This window comes from Chiroxiphia lanceolata, chromosome 9 (assembly GCF_009829145.1).
Source record: "Chiroxiphia lanceolata isolate bChiLan1 chromosome 9, bChiLan1.pri, whole genome shotgun sequence".
Classification (NCBI taxonomy): Eukaryota; Metazoa; Chordata; class Aves; order Passeriformes; family Pipridae; genus Chiroxiphia; species Chiroxiphia lanceolata.
Window position 1 is genome coordinate 2,037,126 of NC_045645.1, and position 27,547 is coordinate 2,064,672.

At 38.9% G+C, this 27,547-nt stretch overlaps 1 protein-coding gene across 1 annotated transcript in view; it reads left to right on the top strand.

Moving 5' to 3' along the window:
- The window catches only part of ADGRL4 (adhesion G protein-coupled receptor L4), a 77,121-nt gene that overhangs the window by 35,445 nt on the left and 14,129 nt on the right, over positions 1–27,547 (top strand). The window contains exons 3-13 of the mRNA XM_032696913.1: positions 3,816–3,968; positions 10,716–10,871; positions 11,370–11,440; positions 13,130–13,297; positions 13,389–13,572; positions 15,805–15,921; positions 17,007–17,200; positions 18,488–18,658; positions 20,169–20,372; positions 21,180–21,400; positions 21,494–21,560. Of these exons, the coding sequence (XP_032552804.1) occupies positions 3,816–3,968; positions 10,716–10,871; positions 11,370–11,440; positions 13,130–13,297; positions 13,389–13,572; positions 15,805–15,921; positions 17,007–17,200; positions 18,488–18,658; positions 20,169–20,372; positions 21,180–21,400; positions 21,494–21,560 (1,706 nt within the window). The remainder of the gene's footprint in view (positions 1–3,815; positions 3,969–10,715; positions 10,872–11,369; positions 11,441–13,129; positions 13,298–13,388; positions 13,573–15,804; positions 15,922–17,006; positions 17,201–18,487; positions 18,659–20,168; positions 20,373–21,179; positions 21,401–21,493; positions 21,561–27,547) is intronic.

A 27,547-nucleotide genomic window follows, 5' to 3' on the forward strand; every position in this document is an offset into this window, starting at 1 on the left:
TCAGGTGTGCAAGTGTTTTAACACAGAATTTCTAGCTCAAATCAAAATGGAGTTTGAAAGGGGTATATCAGCCTTTCATGTTTTTCTTATTTTTGATAATCCTTAATACATTTTCAAGAGACCAGTAGAGGCAGATGACATGCAGCTGACAGTCAATTCCATCTAACAACAATTGCATTTATGTACAGTAAAATCCATGCCAGCTGCATTTTTAAGGTAAGAATGGAAAATTGATTTTATTCCACAATTGTACCGTGTAAGCATCCTACCAATGTTTAGGTACACGTTCCTGTGTGTACAAAAAAAACCAATATCAACCAAAAAAAAAAGAAAAAAAAAACCATACAAACCCACCATCCCAAGAATCTGCTCCCCACATCCCCACTGACAAATCTTAAGACAGTGCAGCTATTCAGGAAATGCCTTCTGTATCAAACTTGAATGCAGCATTACCATTTAGCCTTAATAATTAACTTTGTCATTTGGCCATCTTGTCTCTAAAGTCTCCAAATTTTTCATCATTTACTGGAGGAAGAAGAAAAAGAAAACATATTTAAAGGAATGTGTGTTCCTGAGATACTACCTGCAGTATTCAATGAGTGCCTGTGCACCAGTGAATGCACATGGCACAGTTAAATTAGGTAGCAACAAAGCAGGTGGATTATGTGAGTGCTGTCACTTAAAGTATCCTTTCTGTATAGGCAGAACACTTTGGTTAAAAAAAAAAAAAAAAAAATTTTTTCATCTATAAATCCTGTTATTTTTTCCTGACATCCTTTAAATTGCAAATCCAATAGTATTATAAATCATGCAAAATTTGGAAAATTACTTTAAGCCCCTGGGCTTTACGTTGGAGTGCTGTCTGAATAAAAAATTCAAGTTGTTTACACAGAGAACTCAATGATATTTTTACCATCATTTTTGATCTTGTATAATATTTTGTGGGGAAAAAAAAAAAACACATTTAGATAGACTGTATATGAAACTCCCTTTTTTTTTTTTTGAAATTTCTTCTTCACTTTCCTTTCTCATTAGCCCAGTAGTTTTTCACAGCCTCCTGACGTCAGTGACTTTTATGTCATTAATTTCAATGGAAACAGGATGTGGTCCAGTAAATTATGCCCCAGCAGGGTCTGCTGAGTATTACATTAGACCATGGGAATAGTGAAAAGAAAGCTTCATATGAACTTAACTCTTTAAAATATTCATTCCTGTGTTTGCAGTGTAAGTTACTGCTGTTCCTTCAATATTCAAAAGGTTTCTCGAATTATCTGAAAGGCTCTCTCAATAAACAAGCTTGCTAAGGGAATATAATCACCATTAAACCCCTTACAGCCATCATAAATATTGAGCAAAACCACCAATCATCCAGTGAAGTTATTTAGGCATAATTGTAGCAAATTTATTGATAACCACTGCATGAGTCATTTTAATATTGCTTATAAATCCTTTGGACCACCTGAAAAAGGTAATATTGTTGGATATTGAGGACTACAGCTGAACTCCTACCAAAAAAAAAAAACAAACAAACAAACAAACAAAAGGAAAGTTCTTGCATGTCACAAGTAGCCTCCTTAGCTCTGTTATTCCTCTACTTTGAATCAAGCTCTGCCATAGTCGGTGTCCTTCTACTTCTCATCTTCCATGGCTACCATCCCCTGAGCTTTCCAAAGTCAGCACATATTGTTTTCTAGAATATGCAATATTTCCCGAGACCAAGTTGACTTGGCAGCTATAACAGGGTAGTCCACTTTTCTTTGTCATTAACTGCTGGGGTCTGGGAGCAAACTTGGGTTGCAAGGGAGTCAGAGACACCCACAGATTATATTAGAAGTGGACCTTGTTGTCAAGGTTTGTAAAGTGTTCTGAGACCTGGTCTCTGCAAGGCCAGACTTTTTTCAATTTCTTATGCCTTTGTTTTTGAATTTGGTTCAGCACCACATTTTTTCCTCCCTATCACAATTCCACTTAAGCTAATTTGGTTTTACTTTGGCATTCTTTAAGATCCAAATTATACATGTTCTCTGCTGTATTCTCATGAATACCAAAGCTGTAGAATAAATATTGTTGACGTGTGTTGGCAAAGTGCTCTTATACTTGGATTCCTCATTAAATTACATTCAATTTTAGTTTTAATGAGCATAATCCATTTGATACCGTTGACCCGAATTCCCCCGAGGAAAACTGCAGTTCTGAATTGATATTTGCATGTCTGAGTCGACTGAGTCACATTCAAAATCATGTCAGACTTCAAATCTCAAAAAAAAAAAGTCCTGTTCCAGAATTATGCTGAGAGTTGTGACTAAGTTATGTTCCAGAAATGTACTCCTGCAATGCTTTGTGCCTCTTGCTGTACTTTAATCTTGTCACTGCCCTGGCTTATGTGACATTTTACTTATCTGCACACTATCTCTCTAAAGATCTTGTGAGAGCACTGACCATCAGGAAGCAGGAGCAACTTTCTAAAACTCATCCTCGGGTGCCTTTTCTGAAATCATATTTCTTCTCCCTGTCATGCTCCTTAATCATTTCTCTTCAGCAATAAATCGTTATTTCTCTCCCTGTTAGAATTCTTTCCTGTCATTCATCATGTTATGAGTACCTTTTTCTTGAGAACAGAAAAAAAATCCCAGTAGATTTTAGGAAGCCTTTAACTCTTTTCTTTTCTCACGATGTAGAAAATAGAGAATTCCACCCAGAGTGCTTCTTTGGGAGAGATTCATTGATTTGTTTGTTTCAAAGTTTTGGGGTGCCTTAAAAGAAATGGGCTATTGGAAAGATGGAATTATCAGTGCTGTGAGTGTTTCAGTTTGATATATAGCGTGCCTGGATAGGAAAGCTTTTGAAACTTTTCTTGAATTTGGTCTGAAAACTATTTAATAGACAACAGGGACCTTGGAAGATTTCTGGAGAGGAAGTGGTTTTATTGAGTCATTGCAGAAGATCAACTCTGTGGTTCAGAGCAGGAGTTTGTGATTTTGTTTGACCTTTGATCAAGCTCTCTGGGTCCTGTGCTCACAGTGACAGCACGTGCTGAGGCTCTGCAGAGATGACATAGTCTTCAAACTTGTGTCTATTGTTCCTTTGTGGTGTACCACTGGGAGTATGGGATTAGCCACGTAAAATAGATGCTGTAAGTTTGCAGGTACAAAAATTATTACTTGCACAGCAATTGCTAAGAGGGAAGGATCAAACCCTGAATCTTCCTCATCTCTCTGTTAAGGTCTTTGTGGTAACTAAGAAAAAACAATATTCTTGAGGACTCAGGTCAGTCAGTAGGACGAATTTGTAAGTTTGTTGTCTGGTACTGCTGAGAAATACCACAGAAGGTCTTTAAAAACCAGCCATAAAAATGTGCATTTAGATATGTTGATTCTGCTTTGGCATTAGTGAATGAAGGGGGGGCTTCTTTATATCCTTCTGGGTTCTGCTTTCTATGATTCTAAATTCCCAGGTGCGTCCTCAGAGTGACTCTCTACCTGTAGATTTTTGGATAGGAAAAAATGTTATCAAATACAACCATGGCAGAACATGTACTTGTCTCAATCCTCTATTCCAAGCATATATCCAATTAAACCATCCGCTTCAGTATCCCACTGATTTCCTCATTTGTTGATTCACGCAGTAAGAGTGCTGCTGAACACCTGATTACTTCCTTGGCAATGGGAAAACTATATAGACAAACACCAAGAGTGCCAGCTCAGCATTCAAAACTTAACACAAATAAAAGACCAGAGCCAAATTAAGCTTATACTGCACCGCTCTCTTCAATCGTCAAATGCAAATATATTTCTCTGTAATTTATGTCTTGACAGATGATAATGAGTGTGAAAATGCTACTCAGCCTTGTGGAGAGCATGCCAACTGCACAAACACGGTGGGAAGTTATTTCTGCATGTGCATGCCTGGTTTCAAATCCAGCAATGGTCAAGAAACTTTTGTACCTAATGACGGAACCTCCTGCGTGGGTAAGTTGTTACTGTCTGCCAGCTCCCTTTACATTGTCACTCTTCTCTTATTGCTTCTGTTTATTATAGAAATCTAGCAAAATGCTTTCGTATTTGGGAAGTTTGGAGCCTGGGTATAAAATTCCTATAATTTGCACTGGTACAGTCTTAATATTCCAGTTCAGGCCCACACTTCTCACTGACAACACAGCAGCTGTTTTCAGTAACACTTCCATCTTGACTCTGCTTGCAATATATTTAAATCCACATGTCACAGTTTTAGACAATGAATGTAGAGTTAAGGCAATACAAAAATCCTCAATTCACCCATTTATGTCACTGTTTCAGTGATCTGTGAGCTACCTGATCACATTCTTAAAACAAAGCAAAGTAATAAAATATTCTGCACTCAGGTCACTCTGGACCAGCAAAGTTCTCTATACGTTTGACCTACTATACTTCAAATATCTTTTGTTTGGAAACTTTGATTGGGACATTTTTGGTAATTTTTCAAGTCTGATCAAAAGCAATGAGTGAGATCAATAGTTACCTCCCTTGCCTCTCTCTCTGTAGCATTGGATGGAACATGATCAAGACTAAAGAGGAGGAAAAGTTCTCTGGAAAAATGTTATTTCTGAACAACTATGCAATCCTTTAGGATTTCCTTTGAGTGGAAGAACTGTAACTATTTCTCTTTTTTCAAACTCCTGGTAATTTTCTCTGTATGTTGCAAGAGTCCTCAGGGAATGAGAGAATGAGAAATAAATCTATCGCCCTTTACACCTTTATGCTGACTGTGTCTCCTTCTGGGTATGTCTCCTGTGAGCTTGTGAGTGCTGACAACCTCTCTTCTTACTGCTCTTAATATCAGCAGAATGGTTGCATATTAAGCCAGAAAGTGATCTAATCGACCTTTCTTGCCCATTGCTCACATCCACCTAAAAGTGCTCTGCTTCATCCAGCTGCTATGAATCCTTCTTAAATTAGCCTGGATGGAGACTGTTAGCACACTGAGCTGTAGATATTCTCACCATTTCTGGTCCAAATTTTGATTTTTGCATTACAACCTTTCCTCAGCTTCAGTAGTTTGTCCTCCAAGTTATTTCTCTGATTGTTTTTGTCTCACTTTTTTTTACCATTAGTGTGATAACTTTTTTTCCCCTCCCTCTTTTCTTTAGTGGGTAGATTGATCTTTTTTTATCCTCTGCTGGGATTTAGTTTAGCACTTTCATTCTTCCTTTTGAAAATCCATACGGAGGAACCAAGAGCTTCCAAACTCACACTGAAATAAAAAAATTACCTGTGGGCACCTTTTCTGATTAAACAAGTGTACCAATTACTTCACCAAGATGTGAGTCCTAGAGACAACCTTATGATCCACAATTAATTTCCTCCTTTATCCTTTATCATGGAAACAATAATAGGATATTTTGTACCCAATGGACCAGCTACAGGTAGTAGATATGCCTTGCACACAAACTGCTGAGAGTTGTGCATTCAGGGTGTACACACAGCTGGAGCAAACACCAAAGTTGTCACTGTAAATACAGGGCAAGCTATCTGGTACAAATTGCAGAGGTCAATAAAGCTATGATGATCCCAGGGAGGCAAGAAGCTGGACAGCTTTATCGGACTTACAAATTCATATTTAAAGGGTTTAGGGTCTACATATTCAACAGGGTGTTTGCATATTCATTCTATTAAAATTGAGGGGTTTCACAAGGATAACATAAGGGGAAAACCCAGATTAACAAATTTTGGGGGTCTTAACAATTACTTCATGGGGAAAAAACCCATCTTATCCTAGGGGACTTTACAGGGGGGAACAGGTAACACAAAGGGAGAGATAAAACACAAAAGGTTTTCTGCACAGGTTTGAGATCAGGGCATGGTTTCTCCAGGCTTGGGCAGGACACTCCAAACCCATGACACCAATGGATCTTTGCCTGGACTGTGGATGGAGGTTTTTTGCCAGTCTCTGTCAGCCCAAGGCTTTCGTTTAAACCTAAAATTTTGCTTTTTCTCATATCCAAAATTTGGAATCCAACACAAATCACAGCACAGAGCTCCCAGGTATGCATCCTACTCAAGTTTATAGGACCCCAATATATTTCCATATTCTTCAAAGTATTAAATCTTGTTTTAAATGTATGTGTGAGTGTATATATATATATATATATATATATATATCTACCTGGCAGTAACTTTAAAAATGCAGTGGTTGAATTTTGGAGAGTATGTCATTATACAACCTGTTTGTTTATGCCATCAAAGCTGTCTGGACTTCCCAGCAGTGCAAGTCTGGTACATCACTGTGTCTGTGCAAAGCCCATTTCAAAGCCCATCTGAACACACGTGTGTTCCTCTCCCTCTCTGGAAACTACAACGAGCTTCTAAGTACAAAGTGATTATCCCTCTCAAAGCAGTAGATCAAAAGAAAGCTTGGGACAACTGCTTTGAGATGTGTCACTTCCCCCTTAATCCAACCAGAATGCTGAGTTTGGAGTTGTAGGTCAACAGTTTTTCATCCATGTTATCAGGTAGAATTGGTGAAGAGATGACAAGGAAACATGCAGCTAGAGGAGGAACTGGAGGGTAGGAGGGGAAAGGGAGGAAAATAGAAGAAAGGAAAGGGAGAAGGAAAAATTAAGAATGCAGAGATGTGGTATTTCTGAAGATGATATTTTTCTGATGTCACGAAAGCGAGCTAATAAAATCCGTTTTTTGATTTGTGTAAAAACCATGCTTTCCCTTGGACTTCACATTTTATGGAATGTTCGGCTGCAGATAAAAAAGCGAAATACAAACCTTCTTTTTTCACCCCAGCCAGCAGACTAAAAACATGAAAATGGCCCTCTGTGAAATGAAAGTGCCATCCACGCCACTCTGCCTGTTCTGGGAACGTGCTATTAGTTTCCCTCAGGTATTTCTGGGAGCGCTAGGAAGGCACCCATTCTCCATCCCATCCTCTGCTGTGACAGTGGATGGAATCTGGCACTGTGCCACACTGCTGCCTTTTCTTTTCAGCTGTGCCATTCACAGCCTTTTTCATTCCTACTTTGTGTGTGCCTCTGCCTTCCACAGTGCGGAGACGCGGGGAGGGAGCATCCAGTCCTTTGCAACTGGACTTTTCAGTCACTTGCAAGCTACTAATAAGCAGAAGGTATAATGCAGACATCAAGCTGTCTTGACTGACTGGTGAAGAATCAAAGCCGTGTAGGTACAATCCTGTAATTGGCAAGACTGAACATAATAACTGTTCTCAGTACTTTTAATTTAATTGGAATTTCCTTGCCTGCTGCAGTAAATGAGGAGTGACAAAGCACAGAAATAAAATAAAAGGTTATAAATCTATTTTCACACTAGCCTAAGTGGTGCTGGTGATAATATTTTTCTGACTGGAGCTGTTATAAAAGCTTCAAAGTTCAGCTCCAGGATTTGTTTTGAATATTTACTGAAAGGCCAGGGCTTTTTTTACAGTGCTGTGGCAAATGCTCCTCTGTTTAAAAAGCTGCTGGCCCTCAACCTTTCCTCAGCAACGCTGCTTGTGAAGACTGCTCCTGCAAGCCTTGGCAGCCCCACTCCTGCTCCCACAGCAGATCAAGGAGGACTGTTTGAGATCCTCGCCCCAAAGCCCCCCTAAAATCGGGTTGCTGAAAGCACTGACAAGCTGTTTGTCTGCGTGTGGTCCAATTGCCTGTTTGGTTAAAAAGGCATAACTACAAAATGCAAAGAAACAAAAGCCTTACAGCTACTGCACACAGCATTTCAAAGCAGGATCTTAAAAGCTGCATTCTTGTAACTGTCACGAATTGTTGGCTGCCCCTGACAATCTCATTGATTTAAAGGGGACACGAAGCTGATTAGTACCTTGCAAGATCAGGCATATTGCCTTTTAATTTTGTCATCCAGGAATTGGGTTTTTTTCTTCTGGAAACAGTAAATTAGATAGGCGTGATATGGACTCGTTCCATATGGGCAACTCAACTGCAGAAAGTCTATTTGCATATATTCAACAGAGTGTCTCTATCAGACTTTAAGTAGCTGTCCCACTGCCAGAGATGTGCCATGGTGCTTGAGTTCCTGCTGTTGTTTTGGATAATCTTGACTTCTCTCTAAAATCTCCATTACACTTAACATCTGACATAATTACAAAAAAAACTAATTTGTGTGACTGCCCAATACTGACAAATAAGTTTTTCACTGAACTAAAGATTTATGAAAAGCAAAAAATATTGTCATAACTTTGAAACATTTACATCAGTAAAATCCCATAGAAACCTGATGTTTAGCAACGGTGTTCTGAAAAGCATTCAAATAGTTATTCATTTATTTTTAAGTTATTGTAAGTTTTAGCAAGGATTGTTATGAATTGCTAGTGTTTTTGCACTGCATTACATGCTGAATGTATTGTTAACATGCATGTGTCCTCCATGGAGCTGACAAGGCCAGAGAAACCTTTGATGTGAGGCTGATGTGTGTCCTCCTTATACAAACTGGCATTGTTGTGATTGTCACCTTTACCACTTCAATTCATTCAAAGTTTCTCTGTCTTGCACAGAGTCACACAACGAGGAATGGACAGGCACCCACTTGTTTCAAACAAAGCTTTATAATGTACTGATGTGAGAGGTTATTTAAATGCCAAGAGTAAGAACTTCAGCCTTATGGCCTTAAATGACAGCATTTAATTATGAGGTATCCTGTGTGTAGCACTGTATCACGCTTTTTCCCTTCCCTTTTTCCAGACTGGTTCATGTATAACGTGGTTAGTTCCATAATTATGAATATTGAGGTCACAAAAACCACACCAATATGGATAATGCAAAACTCAGTGGTTTAAAGAGAAACATTTGCAGTTTGGGGCATTAAAAATGGAAACAAACTATTGCCCTGATGCAAATAATCGTAATTTAACCTCATACTTTAAAATTCCACGCTGGCACCAAACCATTCCAATGCACAGCTTCCTTGCTGGCTGTCCCTGCAGAGCAGTGGTGGTTGTGCTGGGGAGGGCAAGGGCACCTCCAGCCCCACAAATCCTTCCTGGCCCTGCAGGAGTTTGAATGGCTTCTCTATGGCAGCTTCTGGAGCTAGGGCTTAAAACACAGACTATCAGGTGCAAATCAGAGCCTACACCTCGTTGGGAAATGCAGATATACGAAAGTGAGGTGGGACCTCAACCATCACCTTGAATCCCAGGAAGAGCCCTAGGATTATGAGCAGAAGAAATGTTGGGATACTCTATTAAAAGTTTATACACGTTTAACTGTTGCCCTGTATCAATCAAATAAACAAAGCCCAAAAACAAAACAAAAACCAGACATCAAACCACACAACCATTAGTTAAGAATGTTCTCCAAAGTTGCAAACAATGCTGTCCAAACAGGCAGGTGGCCCCCACATATCCTTCAGGTATTTTTTTGCATTCCCTAGATATACCCATAGACATACAGTTCATTTTTCCATTTTTCAACAGTACCTTTATTTCACAAGCATTATTGCTCCTTTTTGTTCTCCTCCTTTTTGAAAACCACTAAGATTCTTGTACCAAAAGCAGAGTGTGAAACTCGTTCCTACACCCTAATGGTGCATTCCCAGCCACCCCAGATCTGCTTTCTGTCTGTCTGTTCCTGACACCCATCTGGCAGGGCAGAGGCTTCCCATCAATTCAGGCAGCTCTTCTCCTCCACTGATCCAGTAATCACTTCTCCTTTTTTCACCAATTTCTTCCCAAAATTAAGAGTCATACCAGTTCTTAACTTGGGTTGTCCTCCTCTCTGGTTAATCCATTCCCCACGCTACCTTTACTTTCCTTCAGCTCAGTTCTCAGGTTGTAACTTTAAACCTGCTCATGTATCACTTCTTCATTTTTCAACACTTTTCATCAGATATATGTTTCCCAGAGCTGTTCACTTTTTTCTCCTTTCCAGCACAACACTTCACAGCCCATTACTTCATTCTTCAGAATTATTTGGTGTTGTTCCCAGTTTACTTTCTCCATTGAGTTATTTGATCTTTATCCTCAGCCAACCAAATAATGCAAAATAATCTGTATTCTGGCCAGGGAGTTAGTGCCCAGCTCCCTTAAATTGATCAATTCATGGATTCCCTTACTGGAATTCATTGGTTTTACTCTTGGACTGTGCCCCACCCAGTTAATGAACCTGTCTGCCTGATAGCAAACTATTTAGAAGCACGAAATACAGTTTAGGCAAATGTAATTTAAACATGGATTTATAAAAAAAAAAAAAGAAAGAAAAGGCATGCCAAGCACTTTAAAGGGCACAGAGTTTAATTCTTAGATTAACGAGATAGAGTGATCTTTTGCAGCATCTTTTCAAAGCTGCAACTTAAAAGAAAAGTCTGCAGGTTTAGGTTTTTTTCTTTTCCTAACTGAATCATAAAGTTGAGAAAATCTATTTAATCTAATCTCTGAAAAATGGGTTTCAGAGGATTTGCATCATGCCAACTATTTTTTTATGATAGAATTAATATGGTTTTAAAACATGAGCAATGTAGTATTATATAGTAATAAGAGTGGTGGTATAAAAATCTGATCAATTATGATTTATCCTTCTAATCTGTAAGTATTATAATTGGCAGGAGGGGTTGCCATTCTTAGCACGTTTTTATTTTTTGCTTTGTTTATTACATGAAATTTTATTATGAAACTGCCTGTAGTGCGTGGTGCTATTATCAACAAAGCAGCAAGGTGTTAGTCTGTAAATACTTAATAAAAAATTCCATTTCTCACGATATTTGCAGATGTAGATGAGTGCAGCAACGGAGGAACTGTTGCCTGTGGAGATCATGCAAAATGTGAAAACGTGGATGGAGGGTTTAGCTGCTCCTGTAAGGAAGGTTATCAGCCATCCACAGGAAAATTGCAGTTTAAGCCAAATGATGGCACTTCCTGCCAAGGTACATGACATTATAAAGGTTTATGTGTTATTATAGAGATACATCTTCTGGGAAACCCACCAGTGCCTGTTTATCTTCAGTTAGATTAATCAGCAAGACATGAAAAAGAGACGAGGCATCTTTTTTTTGCATCTACAATTCCTGAGAATAGAATAATTTTGTAAATGTATTTTTGCTAAACAGTGTAATGAAACCCATTTGAAATAACAGTTACCTCCTCACAGTTGTCAGACCTGTGTCCCTTTCTGTAAATTTGAGCTGCCTCTTAACTCCATCAGTCCAAGTCCCCTGGAAGGGGACAGTCCAATCCAGTGCTGTAACTTTGGCCAAGACAAAGTCCTTGTAATTGAAGTTTGAGAATGGGGTGCTGTGTCTTACGTGCATAAATTCAGAATGCTGGTGGTTTGGGGAATGACCTAAACAAGAGCTTTTACAATTAGAATATATTGAATATTGCATGGACTGTGATGTATAATTAGTTTCCTTTTATTTCCACAGAAAATCCAAAGGCCAAGTGTGAGTTATTCAAAGACTGTGTAACTGAACATATTAATAGAACTTTAGCCAGAGTAAGTAGCATTGGTTTATAGATTAATTTCCAAATCTTTTAATTGTTTCTGTTTGAAACTGCTATTTCAATTATAATTGTTCTTAAACAGCTTTTAACAAGGACTTGGAGCATACAATTGAACTTAAGCATGTTTACAGAAGTCTTTTTAATAATTTCAAATTATTTGAACTGGGTTGTATGTTCGAATCATGATAATAACTTGCTGGGAATCTGCATGTTCTGTTTCCAGCAAAGTGAATCACGATGCATGAAAAATTCAGAAGTGTGGTAATCACTCAGCTGTTTCTGTAATTTCTGAAGTTACACACTGCTGCATTTACTGATGTGCAATTATTTGCTTGTTCAGAAGGAAAGGTAGCAAGATAGCTTGCAAAAGTAATGTCAACAAGTGACTAAATAGAAAAGGGAGCCATAACATCTTGGTGTGCTGGTTTATTTACTCCTCAAAGCATACTGTGTAAAGTGAGACAGAACTTGTAGAAACAAAGACTCCAGGCTCATTTTTTTTTCACAGAAACAGAGCTTCCTGAAGCAAATTAAAAAATATATTAATTAATGCACTACTCATTAATCTACAGCTACATTAGTGTCTATTTTTAAAGGATAAATGAAGCGTAAGCATAAATAATTTAAAACCAATTGTATATGTTTGAATTTGATATTAAGCAGCTTGCTGAAGTTACTGGGTTCAGAAAGATATTAATTTAAAGACTGTTATTAACCTAGTGTTATATATACATTGTGTTAACATGTTGTTTATGTTTACCTACAATGTAATATATCAAATATAATATATGGTTATCAGACTTAGGTGCAAAGGCATGGTAAATGCCACAGTAGGATCTTAGAGTGAGATTTTTTTAAGTGCATCATTAAACTAAACTTAATAAATCAAAACACTTTAATTTCATGTAAATAACTGTCAGAATTTTAGCCTGGTTTTTAACCTGTGCTCTAGTTCTATTCAGTTGCAGTTAAAGACAAAGCAAGGCCTGTAAAAGCTGCTTGACAGCAGAGATTACGGATCATACAAAATCAGATGTTGGGGGTTTTTTTAATTAGATTTCAGTATTCTGAAGTAAGAATTTTCTTATTCAGCCATGAGACTGAAACCTTCAAGCTTAATCTTCATCTCACCCTCTCTTGTCCATACTTTTAAACTAGTTGTTTGATGTAAGTGCATTTAGCATTTCATAAACTGAAGCAGTGAAGGTGAAATAGGCAGTACAGTCCACTCAACCAGCTCTTTATAATTTGCGCTTGAAAAAAAAAGAGCACTAAAAAATATACAAATACTGCACATCTTCTCCCACCTCTTCAGTTAAAATTTAATAAAAAAGTCAATAGAATGATCATATCGATGATATTTAATTATTTTTGCAGAACATTTACTAATTCACTTTGGGACATTCACTAATTTACTAATTTCAATTTGGAAACTGAGCTGCAGTAGGGAAAAAAAAGTGTAATGATAGCACATGACTTGTTAGGGTTATACCAGGCACGTGTAACACCAATACCTGATAGGTCAAACTGCTGATTCAAGTAGTGGGGGATTTTATGCACAAGTGCCTTAAAAACCAGCGTGATAATTCACAGAACTCAGTCGTTTGCACCGGGTCTATTTTCAACTGCAGAAATACTACTTTGCTTGCTTCATTAATATGTGAGTTCTGGCATTTTTCAGATCAGTCACTTAAAAACGCCTCTGGAGATGCTGCAGGAAATTAATAAAAGCACTTTGGGCCCGCTTTCACCCGTGGATGTGGTTTCCTACGTGGAAGCACTGTCGTACCCCCCGTGGGACGCCACGCGCGACTCCGACAGCGAAGCTCTTCCTAACACCACCATCAACGTGAGCGGGTCGAGCCTTGGCTTTGTGGGCTTTGTCCTTGTTCCACAGGTAGTGCCTGACTCTCTTCTCAAACACACGCTTTTATTTACAGGTTTTGGTCAACACTGTGAATAATTTTTTACAAAAGGACAAACTTACAGTCTGGGAAGCCCTTCCTGCGGACAACCAAAGGAGGAGCCTGACTAAGCTGCTGCACACTGCAGAGCAAGCAACACTCCTCGTGTCACAGAGCTTCAGAAAGACAACACAGCTAGATGCTAATGCAAGTGACATAGGTAAGACAAAGAAAATTAATCCGAGGTATACTTTAGGTGTGGGTTACACCGAGGAGTTTTTCAGCACAATTATGAAGATTAGAGATGGTGTCGTGTGAAAGACACAGGTGTTAATTTGTATGATTTTCGTAACTAACACCTGACTGTCAGTGTAGGTATCATAATTTTCAAAGGCTGAACATTTGAGTCCAGAGCTCAGAAAAAAAATGGGAATCTGTGGGAAGTTGTTTTCAGATTCTCTTTCAATCTCTCATTATGGCCACACTCACAGTGAATCTGGATCCTTTTTCTAAGTACAGAATTAACCTATGCATCTTTTATGCATAAAAAGCACCAGTGGAATGAAAATTGGACTTGCTCTATACATATTTTTTTACTCATTTTAGTTCAGTGAAGGTATTATAAGTGAACTTTGAATAAGGATTTTACCTAGTGAGTTTAACCTTGAGTGGCTTTCTGTCAACAGAAATTTCTCTTTTTAAGAGGAATTCCACAGGAGGAGAACTGCTTGGTCTCAACTGCACCATTTTGCTCTCCTACCTTCTACCTGTGAGCTGGTGTCTTCCTACCAATACCTGCTGTCTTTTCTGTGGCAATAATGGTTTTACCATTCCTTCACTGGGAGCAGAGTAAGACTAACACCAGCCACTGCTGAAAATCCTAATAAAGCATTGCTGATTCCTTTGTCGATGGCCACTCTTTCATCTTTATTTTTCTGAATGTCCCCAAACTGCATGTGATCTGATGTCTTACTTCAGATTTAGCACAGTCCTTCAGTGCCTCTTACTGGCTTGCTGTTTTATAAAATGAGCTCATGAGAAAGATTCCTCCCGTGATCCCCAGACAGGTCAAACCACTTGTTCTTCCCTCACCTCTCTGAAAATAAATTACACAAAGTGATGGAAAAATAAGAGGGGGGGGAATTTTTTGCATGGCATAGGCTCTGTAGAGTCAGACTTAAGTCTGATTCTGTGCCAGGTGCTACCTGTGAAGGCCCCCTGCTCCTCACCCCCCTCACCCCACCTTCCCCACCTCCCTCGCTTGGAAGCTGAGGCTGGGAAGGTCAGGAGGAGAGGATTCAGGTGCAGGTTCTGGTGGCACTGTGGGTATCAGTCACAAGGTGATAGAAAGAGCTGATAAAGAGAACAGGGAGGAATTTCCATATTGAAAGGTTAATGATTTTTTTGGCTTATTTTTGTTCTAAAACGGTAAACTGTGTGTGAGCTCATTTCCAAATTGGACCCAAACGCTAACATTTTTTGTTATTGTCTTTCAGCATGAATAAATTTTCCACAGATCTCATGTGCCACACATAACTATTCTGGGACAAGACCTACAACATTACGTCTGTCTCTCTCTCTCCACTGCTTTTTATGGTGCAAGCCCTTGAACTATGAGCTTTTCAAAACTCCAGCCAAATAAAACTATTTCTTATGCCCTGACAAACATTTTCTGACAGCTGGTCTATTGAATAGCTCATATTATTTTTGTGTGCTGTGCTATAAGCAATGCAGATGGTCTAGCTTAGTGATACTCCTCCATCAGTCAGGTTTTGGATTTGTTTGCTGTTGTTTTTTTTTTTTTGTTTTAAAAAAGGAAAAGGCCTGATTGACTTTTTTTTTTCTGTTCCCATCCCGGGTGATTGAAACTCAGCACTGTAATGAAGCAAGTAAAGAGCTCAATGGCCTCTAATGTAGTTTTTGTCCTGAGGGGTGATGCTTGTTTGTTTGCTTTCTGACAAGACACATCATTAGTTCATGGTGCAATGTGCATTCGGTAGCATGGATAGATAACTATAAAATATATACTCTTCAAAAATTGACTTTTATCAAATGTTAGTATTCAGTGGAGAATTTTATGCTTTGCTTTTTATAATTGTGATTTGTGGCTGCTTTCAGAAATGCATTTTTAATAAAGCAATAGCTCTTCCCAAAGTAACCTACATTGTTTTTTTCCAGTACCTAATTTAAGGCAAGGTAAATAAGAGACCATATTTTTCATGGAAAGAGTAAAAACTATGAGAGCAAAATGTATGCATGAAAATAAAAAAACACAGACGTTTAAACAAACGTGTTATACTAATAGCATTTTTCTTGAAATATTTTGCACAGTGATATATTCTTCAAATTCACAGTAATTATGCAATCCAATAACACATTTATTAACCCAACTGTAAATTATGGTAGACCATAATGGAGCTGTGATTTGTACTGCATTTTTCTTCCTTTACAGCACTCAAGGTTTTTGCTTTTGATTCACACCACATGAAACACATTCACCCTCACGTTTACACAGGGGGAGATTACATAAAGATTTCGCCAAAGAAGAGAAAGGAATCTCATCCTAATGGTAAGAAACAAAGGTTAGAGAGCAGGGGGGTTAATAAACACCTTGGACAGACTTGTACCCTCTAGCAATAAATGTGCAGTTTACCAAGACTGAGCTTCAGCACTGCTTAACCACAAAGGAGACAAGGTGTTTTTATCACCATTTCTCCTGCCCCTTTATTGTCTCAAGACTGATATTTCCAACATTTCCAGTGGCACAGTGAGTACCCAGTGAGTTTTCACACTGGTACCTGAGCTTTATCCTTTACTCAGCCATAGATCTGCTGTGTGACTTTGGAGTGGTCCCTTCAACTCTCTCTGCTACTTCTCCTCCAAAAATTGGTGCATCTTTTCCATTTAGAGAGTAGCTCACTGGGGCAAAAACATGCAATCTTCAGCACCAAAACCAGCAGGACCCAGGTCTGACTTGGACCTCAGACTGCTACAGAAAGGGCTTACAACTACTGTCAGCAGTAAACATAAATAAATGTGTTTAAACAGCTCTGGAATTAAACCACCTAACTAAAAACATAGAAAAGATTTTTTAAATCTTCATCTTCTATCTAATCTGTATCTCACCACCTATCAGTATCTCAAATTGTGGTTTACTTTGATACCAGGGAGAAAGTCACTACATTTTTTAAGATCAGCAGTGAGTCCTAAAATACCTTTTTCCTTAGTTGTCTTCCACACTCGATTCACTGTAACGGGAGTCAAAGCAAGCCAGGGACTTCAGAAAGGTCCAGGATTTACCTCAGGTCTGAGACATTTTAATTTGTAAGCCCTGACACCATATGTGTAACCAGTTGCAGAACAGCAGCAAGCACACATTACTCTAGGAAAAATATATATACCTATCTCTAATCAGTATTTCCAGTGCCAACATGCAGTTTTATTTCTAATGCCAGTTACACTGGTTTAAATAAAGCTATATTTTATTGTCCCTAAAACATTTTTATAAGTATTCCACATTCCATCTGCTTTGCATGTTTTATGCCACAGCAGCAATAATGTCTATTGCTTATTGTTTCCTTAATGTCTTCACTTTTGTTCCTCTATAAAAAAACCCACAAACTACTGAGCATGGTGCGTTTGATTGATTGATAGGCACGGTCGCAGTTGTCTTTCTGCGGTACAGCAACGTTGGTTCCTTGCTTTCTTCACCTCAAAACCACTCCTCAAAAGATCCTTCCGAGCAGAGACAGACAGTGAGCTCATCAGTTATAGCTGTTGCAATTAGCTCAAACCCACCCACGCTCTATGAGCTCGAGAAAATAACATTTACCTTAAAGTATACCAAGGTAAGGGTTGGTTTGTTTGTTTTATTTTTATTGTCAGCTTCAAATAAAACAAAGCATTAGCTAATCATTTTATGTGATGTAACCACACCTGCGGAGTGTGATAAACTGAGACATGATACTGTTGTTTGCTGGTGTGAGGTTGCCATTTATTACTCTAATAATATTAATCTCAAATGTGACGTGCTAAGCACAGTATGTACTAAATATGGTACAGAGGAAAATTGCTCTGGGACTAAAACAAGGGCAACAATATCATCTTTGTTGGGTTCTAGTATGGATAAAATGTAGATGCCTGAGTTAGAGAACACTACAGGATCTTGACTGTTCTGTGTTTAGGTGGGGTTTTTCCTGAAACTTTATCAGACATTTAAGCATTTCTTCCCAAAAAAAGGGAAGAAATGCTTCAAAGTTAACACAAAAAGTTAACCTGCAGTTAGGGGGGAATAGCAGAACCCATAGTTTTGAAACTTTGTTATTTCTGAACACATTTATTTAGAACTGAGAGATTTACTTCCAGTAAATAAAGATTTTTGCTGGCTTCACTAATATGTGAAGAATCACCTAACATGGCACAAGGAATTATCAGAAATTTAACAAGAAAACAACTCTGTAGGGAGGTGAGCAGAGAGACAAGGTTCTGACTTTGGTTACACAGTTTTTAAATATGTTACTTGCCTTCTGAGTTAGAAATCACCCGTATATAAATTTGCATATATTTATAAAGCCTATAGTACAGTTGAGACCTTATCTTTGACTGGATTTAGTGAGCACTAACTGTACTAAATAATACTAATGGTCTTGCCCATCACTGCTGTATGGCAGGTGATACAACAGGTGTGGTATGAGCCTGGCTTTATCCCAGATTACTTTGTAAAATGAACAGAATAAGTCTCAGTTTTTGGACTGCTCGTTTGGAATGGACCATGAGTAGGACAAGCAATGTGACTGTAACCTTGCAGTCTAGTCCATGTTCAGCAGGTGCAAGTGTGTATTTAACAATGTTTTCTGTAGGTAAAAATTCCAACATCTTTGCCAGTGCCAGAAGAGTTCAGTAATCTGATTAGACTACATGTTTGGTGGGGGTTTAGCTGCGTGGATAAAATGCTTCCATCCCCGGCCATGTTTTAATTGCTTGGAACAGGCCTTGCAGAACGTGCCTTTTGTTTCCCAGCCTTCCAATGGCAACAAACGATTTTTAATGAATTGCTCTGGCTAGCATAAGAAAGGTCTCTTGATGGGAAATATCCTGCCTTTTGCCATCAGTAAAACATCTTGTTTCTGTTCCAGACTGCAGATAAAGACATTAAATGTGCATTTTGGAACTACTCAGCGGACACAATGAATGGCAACTGGGCTACAGAAGGCTGTGAGCTGACACATTCCAACTCCACTCATATCTCATGCAAATGTAATCATCTGACTCATTTTGCTGTTTTGATGTCCTCAGGTGGCTCTGTTGTAAGTGCTATTTTAATTTAGTGTTTTACCTGATACTTTTCCCTGTTTTCATTCCTTATGTTTTTATTTTGGTGCAACCCACATACTTTCCCCCTTTAGGTTGTGTCTTGGTTTTATTCAGCAAACACGCAATTTATTGTGCACAGAGCAAACAAAATTCCTCCCATATGTGTTTGAATTTCCTTATGTCCTTTCTGCAGTATTACAGAGCAGTGATGCAGCAAAGGATCTTGTTCCAAATACACAGTCTGTTGTGCTTATTTTTGGAGCATTGCTTTTCATTTTAAATCCCACTTTAAGACTGCTGTGGGATTTATCTGCCATTCATTGGTGGTCAGTAACCATATGGCCTTGAATTTCTCTCTCACAAAACTTTTGCCACCCATTTGTCTAACTTTGGCACCTAAAAATCTGCTTTAAAGTCTCTCCTGAGGGTTTGCAGCAGCATAATCAATTTGAAGTTTATGACTATTAAACGTGGACACTCACAACCAGCACAAAATTGGGAGAATGACCACTCAATTTATGTCCTTCTTATATTAAGAAGCTCCACAGATTTCCAGGATCTCAGTGGGGATCTGCAGGAGCTTAGGTCCTGCCTCAGGAGGCAGCTTTTTAACAGAACTGACAGCAAGCAGAATATTAGCATGAATATACTCTATTGAGGCAGTTCTCTCACACTGTGAATCTCATGCTGATAGAGGCTGTTTCCTGCTTGCTAAATAGCATCCTAAGTCTCCAGTTCAAATTTAAAACCTTTGCAGGTACTTATATAGTTATTTTGAAAAGAAAGGCTGGGAGGTGAATAATCTCTGATCTTTTATTTAAGAAAAAAATACTTAGAGACATTTTATGGCCAGCTGAATGCTCTCCTTTTGCTGATGTACAGTCACGTATCTCAGATGTTCTTTGTGACAATAGCAAGAGGCAAAAGAAACTGTATTCTTACACAGAAAATATTCACATCCCCTATTAAAATATCCTGTGTTTCTTTGGAGAATGTTCACGTTGTGTATCTGGAATAGCATTTGCTTGAAGTGATTGTTATTTCAGAGTCTTGTTTTGATCATGTTGCAAATTCAGTAGGACAGTTATTCGGTTTTGCTTATCTAAGTCACTGCTGTGATAAGTCCTTTTATATTAGAAAATGTTCATGTCATATTAATATATGTCCCACTGCCAGTGTATTTGTCATTCACTAAAATGATCTGATTTTGAAAATCTTATTAGGAGATACTGATGTTAATAAAAAGTTTTGTTGAGAAATATCAGAAAACGCAAGAGCAGAATATATACAGTTTATTACTAATTTCCCCTAGAATTATATCTGTCTCACCAAACCCCAGTACTTTTTGGATTATCCAAAGTGTTCATTTCCAGTGAAACTCTACAAACAATTTTGATTAATATTTTATAGAAAAGAATAAAAGAGCTGTATTATAGAATGAGGTCTTTTCTTGAGAAGGTATAAAGCTGTTCTTTTAAATACTATATTATAATTTTCCCCCAGGGTGTTACAAATTATAACATTCTTACAAGAATCACTCAGCTAGGAATAATTATTTCGTTGATTTGCCTCTCCATGTGCATTTTTACATTCTGGTTCTTCAGTGAAATTCAAAGCACTAGAACGACAATCCACAAAAACCTCTGCTGCAGCCTTTTCCTGGCGGAACTGATTTTTCTGATTGGAATTAATATGAACAATAACAAGGTGGGTAGTTTTCACTCGTGTCTTGATTTTGTATTGCACAGGAAATATACAGTGTAAGATATGATTTTGACTGTAATAATCACCCACATTTCCTACCTACAGCAGTGACCCCGACTTCCCAGCACAGCAACAGGAAATAAAAAATGGTCCTTTAAAGCAGCAGGGCCTTTGTCTGAGCCTTTCAGAAAGCTGAGCTGTTGTTTTTTGCATCGCAGATTGGTTTTAGGAAATAAAGTTATGCATAAATTATCAAAATACCCCTACTATAAGTGGCTGAATAGGATTTAAAATTACTTGAAAAAAGTATGAGCTGCTCTCCCTGAGGTAGCATCCCAGTACTGATTGATTGAAAAATATCATTTTACAAACGCTCTTTATAACAAAACTTCTTTCAGAAATAACTCCTTGCGATGCAGTTACAAGGTGATAACAATGTAACTGTTATCAAAATCTTAAAAATGGGCTTTGTGTAGATCAGCATGTAGATTACTCAGCTATAACTATAGGATAAACCTTGTCAAATCATTTATACGGTTTTTCTGGGGAGGCATATACCAATTGTAAAAGCTGAATTATTTTTATCTTTTTTATTTTATATTATTTTATCTTTATTTTCCAAGTTGCTACAGAAGACACTAATGACCAAGTGTGCTCATGGGTGTAGGCCCAGATCTTGTCAACCATTACAAATGGGCTGCTGAGTCACCACTTCAGAGTCACTCAGTTGCTGTGTGTGTACTATTATAATATCTTGACAAAGGCATATTAATAGAATTATGACTCTCGTTTCTCTGGTTGAATTTCCAGCTCTTCTGTTCAATTACTGCTGGATTGCTCCATTATTTCCTTCTAGCTGCTTTTGCGTGGATGTGCATCGAAGGCATTCACCTCTACCTTATAGTTGTGGGAGTCATCTACAACAAGGGCTTCCTGCACAAGAATTTCTATGTCTTTGGCTACGTCAGCCCAGCCGTGGTGGTTGGAATTTCAGCTGCACTGGGATACAAGTACTACGGCACCACGGAAGTGTAAGTCACTCTTTCTCTGTCCAAGTCATCCTACTTGGCCCCAAATAATCAAAACAGCACGTTTCAAGGCATTTTCTGCTGTTCGATTTTCAGATGTTGGCTCAGCACTAAGAATAACTTTATATGGAGTTTTATAGGACCGGCATGTCTAATAATTCTTGTAAGTATAATTTTAATTTTTTTATTGTAGTACATAAAACCGATAATAAAAGGTGTTTAATAATCACCCACCCATTGCCAGCATAGCTGTGAGTGCTAATTATAGGGCAGAATTGACTAATTTAGTCCCTTTTATAGTGCCTCTAAATTATTTATATGCTGTACATCTAAATACTTTACTAGTCTGAAAAATGAATGTTTGACAAAAAAAGCTCAGTGTAATATCAGAGGAGTTTTTTCTCACTCACTTTCTTTCTTTTATCCCAATGGCTTGAGAAATTCTCTGAAGCATTTCTGGTTTTTACAGAGAAGCATCTTTGTATGTTGCTGGCATCTCAGCATGGCTCAGCAGGAGGTGTGCACAGGCACTATCCTAGCAGACAGATAATCTGGTTTTTCAAATGTTGTGTGACTTAATCTCTTATCAGTGATCGGTCATCTTTGTAAGATTAGACTGTCATCTCTGTGGTTTTATCATTGGCATGTACCCTGTCATCATCAAAGCCATTTTGAACTAAATTGCGACGTCAGAGAAAAGAACCCACTATTTCACACGGGCAGACAAGTCAAGTATTGATAGCCCTATTTCAGCTGTGAAGAGGGCCTTTTTAATTCTTATTGGAAGTGGTTTCAAACCTGCGAATTTGGCAGGTATTATATGTTCAGTTCTGAATCGAGACATTTTTGGGGCCTTGGGAGCATTTGTGAGTGCTGTAAAGTTTAAGGAACCATTCCAGCTGTAATGGGGCATTATTGTGTATGACTTTGTTGACAGTGATCTGGCAATAGCTGGAGATAACAGAAGGAGAAGGTACAATGGTGAGGCTTCGTGACATCTCTGGTCAAGTCAGTTATAACCCTTTGTTGCTTTTTAAGCTATTTGGTGAGAATGTGAGGATTTGTAAAAAAGAGAAGTGGCAATGCCTAACACGTACAGCTTTGTAGTAAAACAGTTTTCTCTCAAGGCATTAGACATTTCAAAGCTTGATAAAGTATCAGGTATAATTCTGGTCGAATTCCCCCTCAGATTCCTACTGCAGACTGGGGACAGCTGGGAACAGCCTACCAGGTGCAAGTGCAAGGCAATGCCTCCCCGTCTCACCCTCCTGGCGAGCACAGCAAATTTGGAGAGGGGTGAAGCACTGTGACCTCTCTTGGCTCAGTGCTTCTGGGTTCAGATAGCCCTGATGGCCAGCAGGTTACCACTATGAAACAAAATCATGGGGAGGCATCATCCTTTATTAGGAAGTTCTTAGGATTCTTAGGTTTAAGTTTACAGTTTCCTATTTCCTCTCTGGACCTTATCTCTTCATTCCACGGAGGCAGCAGGGCAGGGATTTTTCTGTTGTTTCTCTCATTCCTGTTCCTCATCTACCTTCAAGTGAAGATTTATGCACTGTGATGTATCCCTGCACGGTTAGCACAAGAAAACTGCATTATCAGAGCATACAAAATGCCCCAAGTGTGTGCATCTGTAACCTTGTTTACAGCTCCAGCCGAGCTGTGCCCAGTGGGGATCTCAGGGACACAGCGCAGAGGCAGAGCAGCTCTGCAGTGGCTTTGCTCTAAGTCTGGCTGGCTGCAGAAGCAAATCCTGCAAGCTGGGCTCTGAGGCCTGTAGCTGTTCTTTGAGCACTCCAGATCTTCCAGCAATCCCTGAAAATAAAAAGGAAAAGAGGAGGTGATAGAAGCTGATACAGGCCTGTGTGCCAGTGCATCCTATGGATGAGGAGAGCAGCCAGGCAGTTCCTTCTTTTTCCCTCCCTCCTTTGCCTAAGTGAAGTCACACAAAAGAGCTGTAGCTGGACAGCAAAGAATCCTGTGGTTGTTCAGCTACTTTTTGCGTGTCGTAGAAATATTTTGTGCAAACTTGTTTTCCCAGTATTTGCACACCTTTATTATTGTCTCTTCGTAATCACGCACCACTAGACCCGGCGGGAAAGGCAACCTGCTTTCAGCAAGCTGCTTCAGCTGCTCTGGGGGTGGTTTTGAGAGTTTGGACAGCTTGTTTTGATGGAGTGATAGCAAACTGAAGCCTGAAATGCAAGAGGAATGTTTTCAAAGACTGCAGGGAGCTGGGTAATTTGCCCACGCTCTGTCCAAGTAATCGTCTAGGTAAAATATGGAAAACCCTATGAAAATAGGCACTGATGCTGGAAGATGAAGTTGGTGTGAGATCTTTTCTCTGTGGAAGGCACAGTGCTGTGGTGATTCTGTTTCCACTGTCCAGTCCTGCTGAGCAGACTGCACGGGCACCACCATGACAAAGATTAAACTCTTTCCAAAGTAGTGCCACTCAGGAAGTTCTTTTAATTCCAGGAGCTGATCTTTTTTCCTGTATTTTCATTCTGCCCACAGCTCATTAAAGAAAAAAAACAAATACTAATTAAGGACTCTGAAATGAAATTATCATTTTTGTTCTGGGATAACCAGATAGGACACTGCAACCCTCATATTGAAAGCTGAAAAATCTGGCAGCTTCAAGCTTACCTTTAATCCTGAGCTTCATTTACCAATAGCATTGAATTTGCAGGTTTTCCAAGACAGTCTGGAGAGTGTGGATACCAAATCTCTGGAGAGCTCCTCACCACAAATCTGATTCTTGCACAAAAATATTAAACTCATTGTCAGGACAGATGCCCTTGTGCCCAAATGGTATTCTCCATTTCTGTGAGTAGGGGCCCAGGAGATTTGTGGTTTGGATTATACTGTAATATGCCTTTGAGACAGCATGTAAATGATGAAGAACAGAACCAGTCCTGTACCAATGGGTTATCTGTCTCGGGGCACATTGCTTCAAACACGCTCCTGCACTGTAAATCTGCAGCAATAATGAAGCTCAGGGAGCTTAAGTGTTTATCAGGAGTACAAATTAAGTTCTCCTCTGATTGCCTAAGCAGAAACACTACTTCTGAAGGTGTTTGCTGATTAATATTAGAAGTCTTAAGTGCAAAGCAACAGCCTTATTGATCCCATCTAAAAATTATTATTATTGTTATTAGATTGGTGACTGTACATGAAAAGGAGTGGGTCAAAAGCTCTTTAGATGGAGTTAGCAAAGAAAGGGCATTTTAAACCTTTATAAAGCAAGCTGCAAGCTGAAGATAATTTCTACAACTTATTTCTTCCTCCTAATATTTGTAATCTTTAGAACCACAACCATTTTACCTAAAACTATGCAGTAGATTAGATCAAAGCATACAAGTATGGAGAAATTATTTATAACAAGTATTTAAACTTTTTAATAGAAAAGTGAGTTTATCTCAAGCTTTAAGGGACAAACATTCACACATAGCACGACCCATGTCTGATTCAGGCAAAGACAAATATAAACTCCAGAGATAAAAGTTACAGAAAAAAAAAAAAAGGAAAAAAAAAGCAGAATAAAAAGAAGCCCTAGAACACTTTCTTTTCTATTGTAATGCACTGTTACAATAATAATCTCTCTGTAATAAGAAATGTGTAGAGTGGAAATAACTATTTGCTACCAGCGTAACGTGGCTGCAGTTTTGATGAGTATGTAATATCAGTCAATAATAAACCCCTTCCCCTTGTGTAGGACTTCAACGTGGCTGTCCCTAACTCTGGCACCAGAGCTTGCTGAGTGGAAGCAGATCTATGTAAGGGCTTTATTCTGCACCACTGGTGTTTTTGGAAACTTCATCTTTTAAACTCTGTGGACACAGCATAAGTCCTTCCACTTAGAATCATAGAATCATAGAATCAGCCGGGTTGGAAGGGACCTCCGAGATCATCAAGTCCAACCCTTGATCCAACCCCACTGTGGTTCCCAGCCCATGGCACTGATGCCACATCCAGTCGCATCTTAAAAACCTCCAGGGATGGAGAATCCACCCCTTCCCTGGGCAGCCCATTCCAATGGCTGAGCACCCTCTCTGCAAGGAAATTCTTTCTAATCTCCAACCTAACCCTCTCCTGGCACAGCTTCAGACCCAGCCCTCTTGTCTTGCTGATGGTTGCCTGGGAAAAGAGACCAACCCCCACCGGGCTCCCCCCTCCTGTCAGGGAGTTGCAGAGTGAGGAGGTCTCCCCTGAGCCTCCTCTTCTCCAGGTTGAACAGCCCCAGCTCCCTCAGCCTCTCCTCACAGCACTTGTGCTCCAGTCCCTTCCCCAGCCTCGTTGCTCTCCTCTGGACCTGCTCCAGGACCTCAATGTCCTTCCTGAGCTGAGGGCCCAGAGCTGGACACAGCACTCCAGGGGTGGCCTCACCAGGGCTGAGTACAGGGGAAGAATCACTTCCTTGGACCTGTTGGCCAATTTGTACCTATGTACATATTTGAGGGATAGTTATATATTAGTTGTCCCACTGGCAGTAGAAATGATGGTGTTTGGAAGGGTCGGTCAAAGACTATTAACGGTGCAGTTATGAAAACTTGGAAGAGAACCACTGCAACTCCAAGTGCAGTCATGGCCAACCCTTCTAACATACCTGTCTCCCACAACTTTCTCCCATCAAATCTGTTCTGCTGAGATTTGTGCAGCAAGTTCCAGGTCACCCATGAAAACACGATTTGCGCCTTTGCAGTCGTGCAGGCTCTGCTGCTGCACCCACTGTCACTGTCACAATAAATTGGCATATCCCTGTGAGGAGCCAGCCCTCAGAGGTGTGACATGCTGTAACATTAATAGGTGCAATTTGCCATTTGACAGTGTAAATCCATCAGTGTCGTTTGCTGGGATCACCTCTGTAATGACAAAACACAGACTCGCTCTTTGAGGTTGGAGCATTTCCAAAATTGAACATCATCCAAATAATCCTCTGGGTGGCTTTTATCCAAACATCCCAGTGCTGTGCAGTGAGAAGAGAGCTCCTTTACCCTGTTCCTTGTTTTACTCCCCTAATGAGTGTTTTCAGGGACTTTGAAGGTGTCTGGCTTGGCTTCAAGTCCAAGTTTTCTTGAAACAATTGGTAATTGTAGTGTTTGCAACTACAAAAATGGCTTACAAATGAACCCTGCAATTTTCAGAGCATTCTTGTGCACTTGACTTGGAGCATACAAGCCAAGAATAATTCTTGGGAGTGCTGTCCTCAGAAAATCCAGGCCCTTTTTAATAAATGTAATGAATAATCAACTGTAAAGCAAAAATATTCTAAAAACTGCAGTGATTGATTAACCATACTGTTTTGAACCTTTCTTGTATAAATGAATGGGTAAATGAATAAAATATACAGATTGCAGTTGCAAAATACAAAAAAAATGTGACATATGAGTGATGAAAGCAGGCTAACAGTAGAGTAATGCTTTTCATTAAGGAACTGCCTGCATATTCATTAGAGCCAGTCGATTACTTAAAAAATACATTCATCAGATAATTTATTTGATGAATTTTACCATTATTTGTCAAATAATTTATTCAACAAAAAAGGTAAAATTAATGGAATCGTGCATTTATCAAATCTTATTGGACAGCTCTAATACTTATTCAGTTCTGTGCATTTAGGTTGATTCAGGATTAGTAATACTGCTGCAATGAATGCAGAAAAATTTCCTGGCAAATCCATTACTCTGCTGTTTTCTCATATACTCACAAATTTCATGGACTTAATATAGGCTATTCAAACTGAACATCTCTCTTATTGAAAAATAAATATTCAAAAAATTTAAGATTTTGCATTTTCCCAAGCTTCAGTATTGAACGTGGTCTGACAGTCCATTGTTACCACTTAAAAAAAAAATTTAAAATAAAAATATATAATTTTTAAAAAAGCAGCATCTCTGAGGTCAGTCACATCACACTGGTGCAATCAAATCCACTGTGTCTTTGGGCTTCCTCACTTTGTCATCCCCATTCTTCAGTGAAGCATCTAGTATTTGTTACTCTTGCTATTTCTGGATATGCTAAGAATTACTAACAAAAATTTGCTTGACCTCTGACTGCCATCACAACAAAATATAACACCATCTCAGATTTTTTTAGTGGATATTTATGCTTTGAAAATTCTGTAGTTTTTTTTTTTCCAGAGGG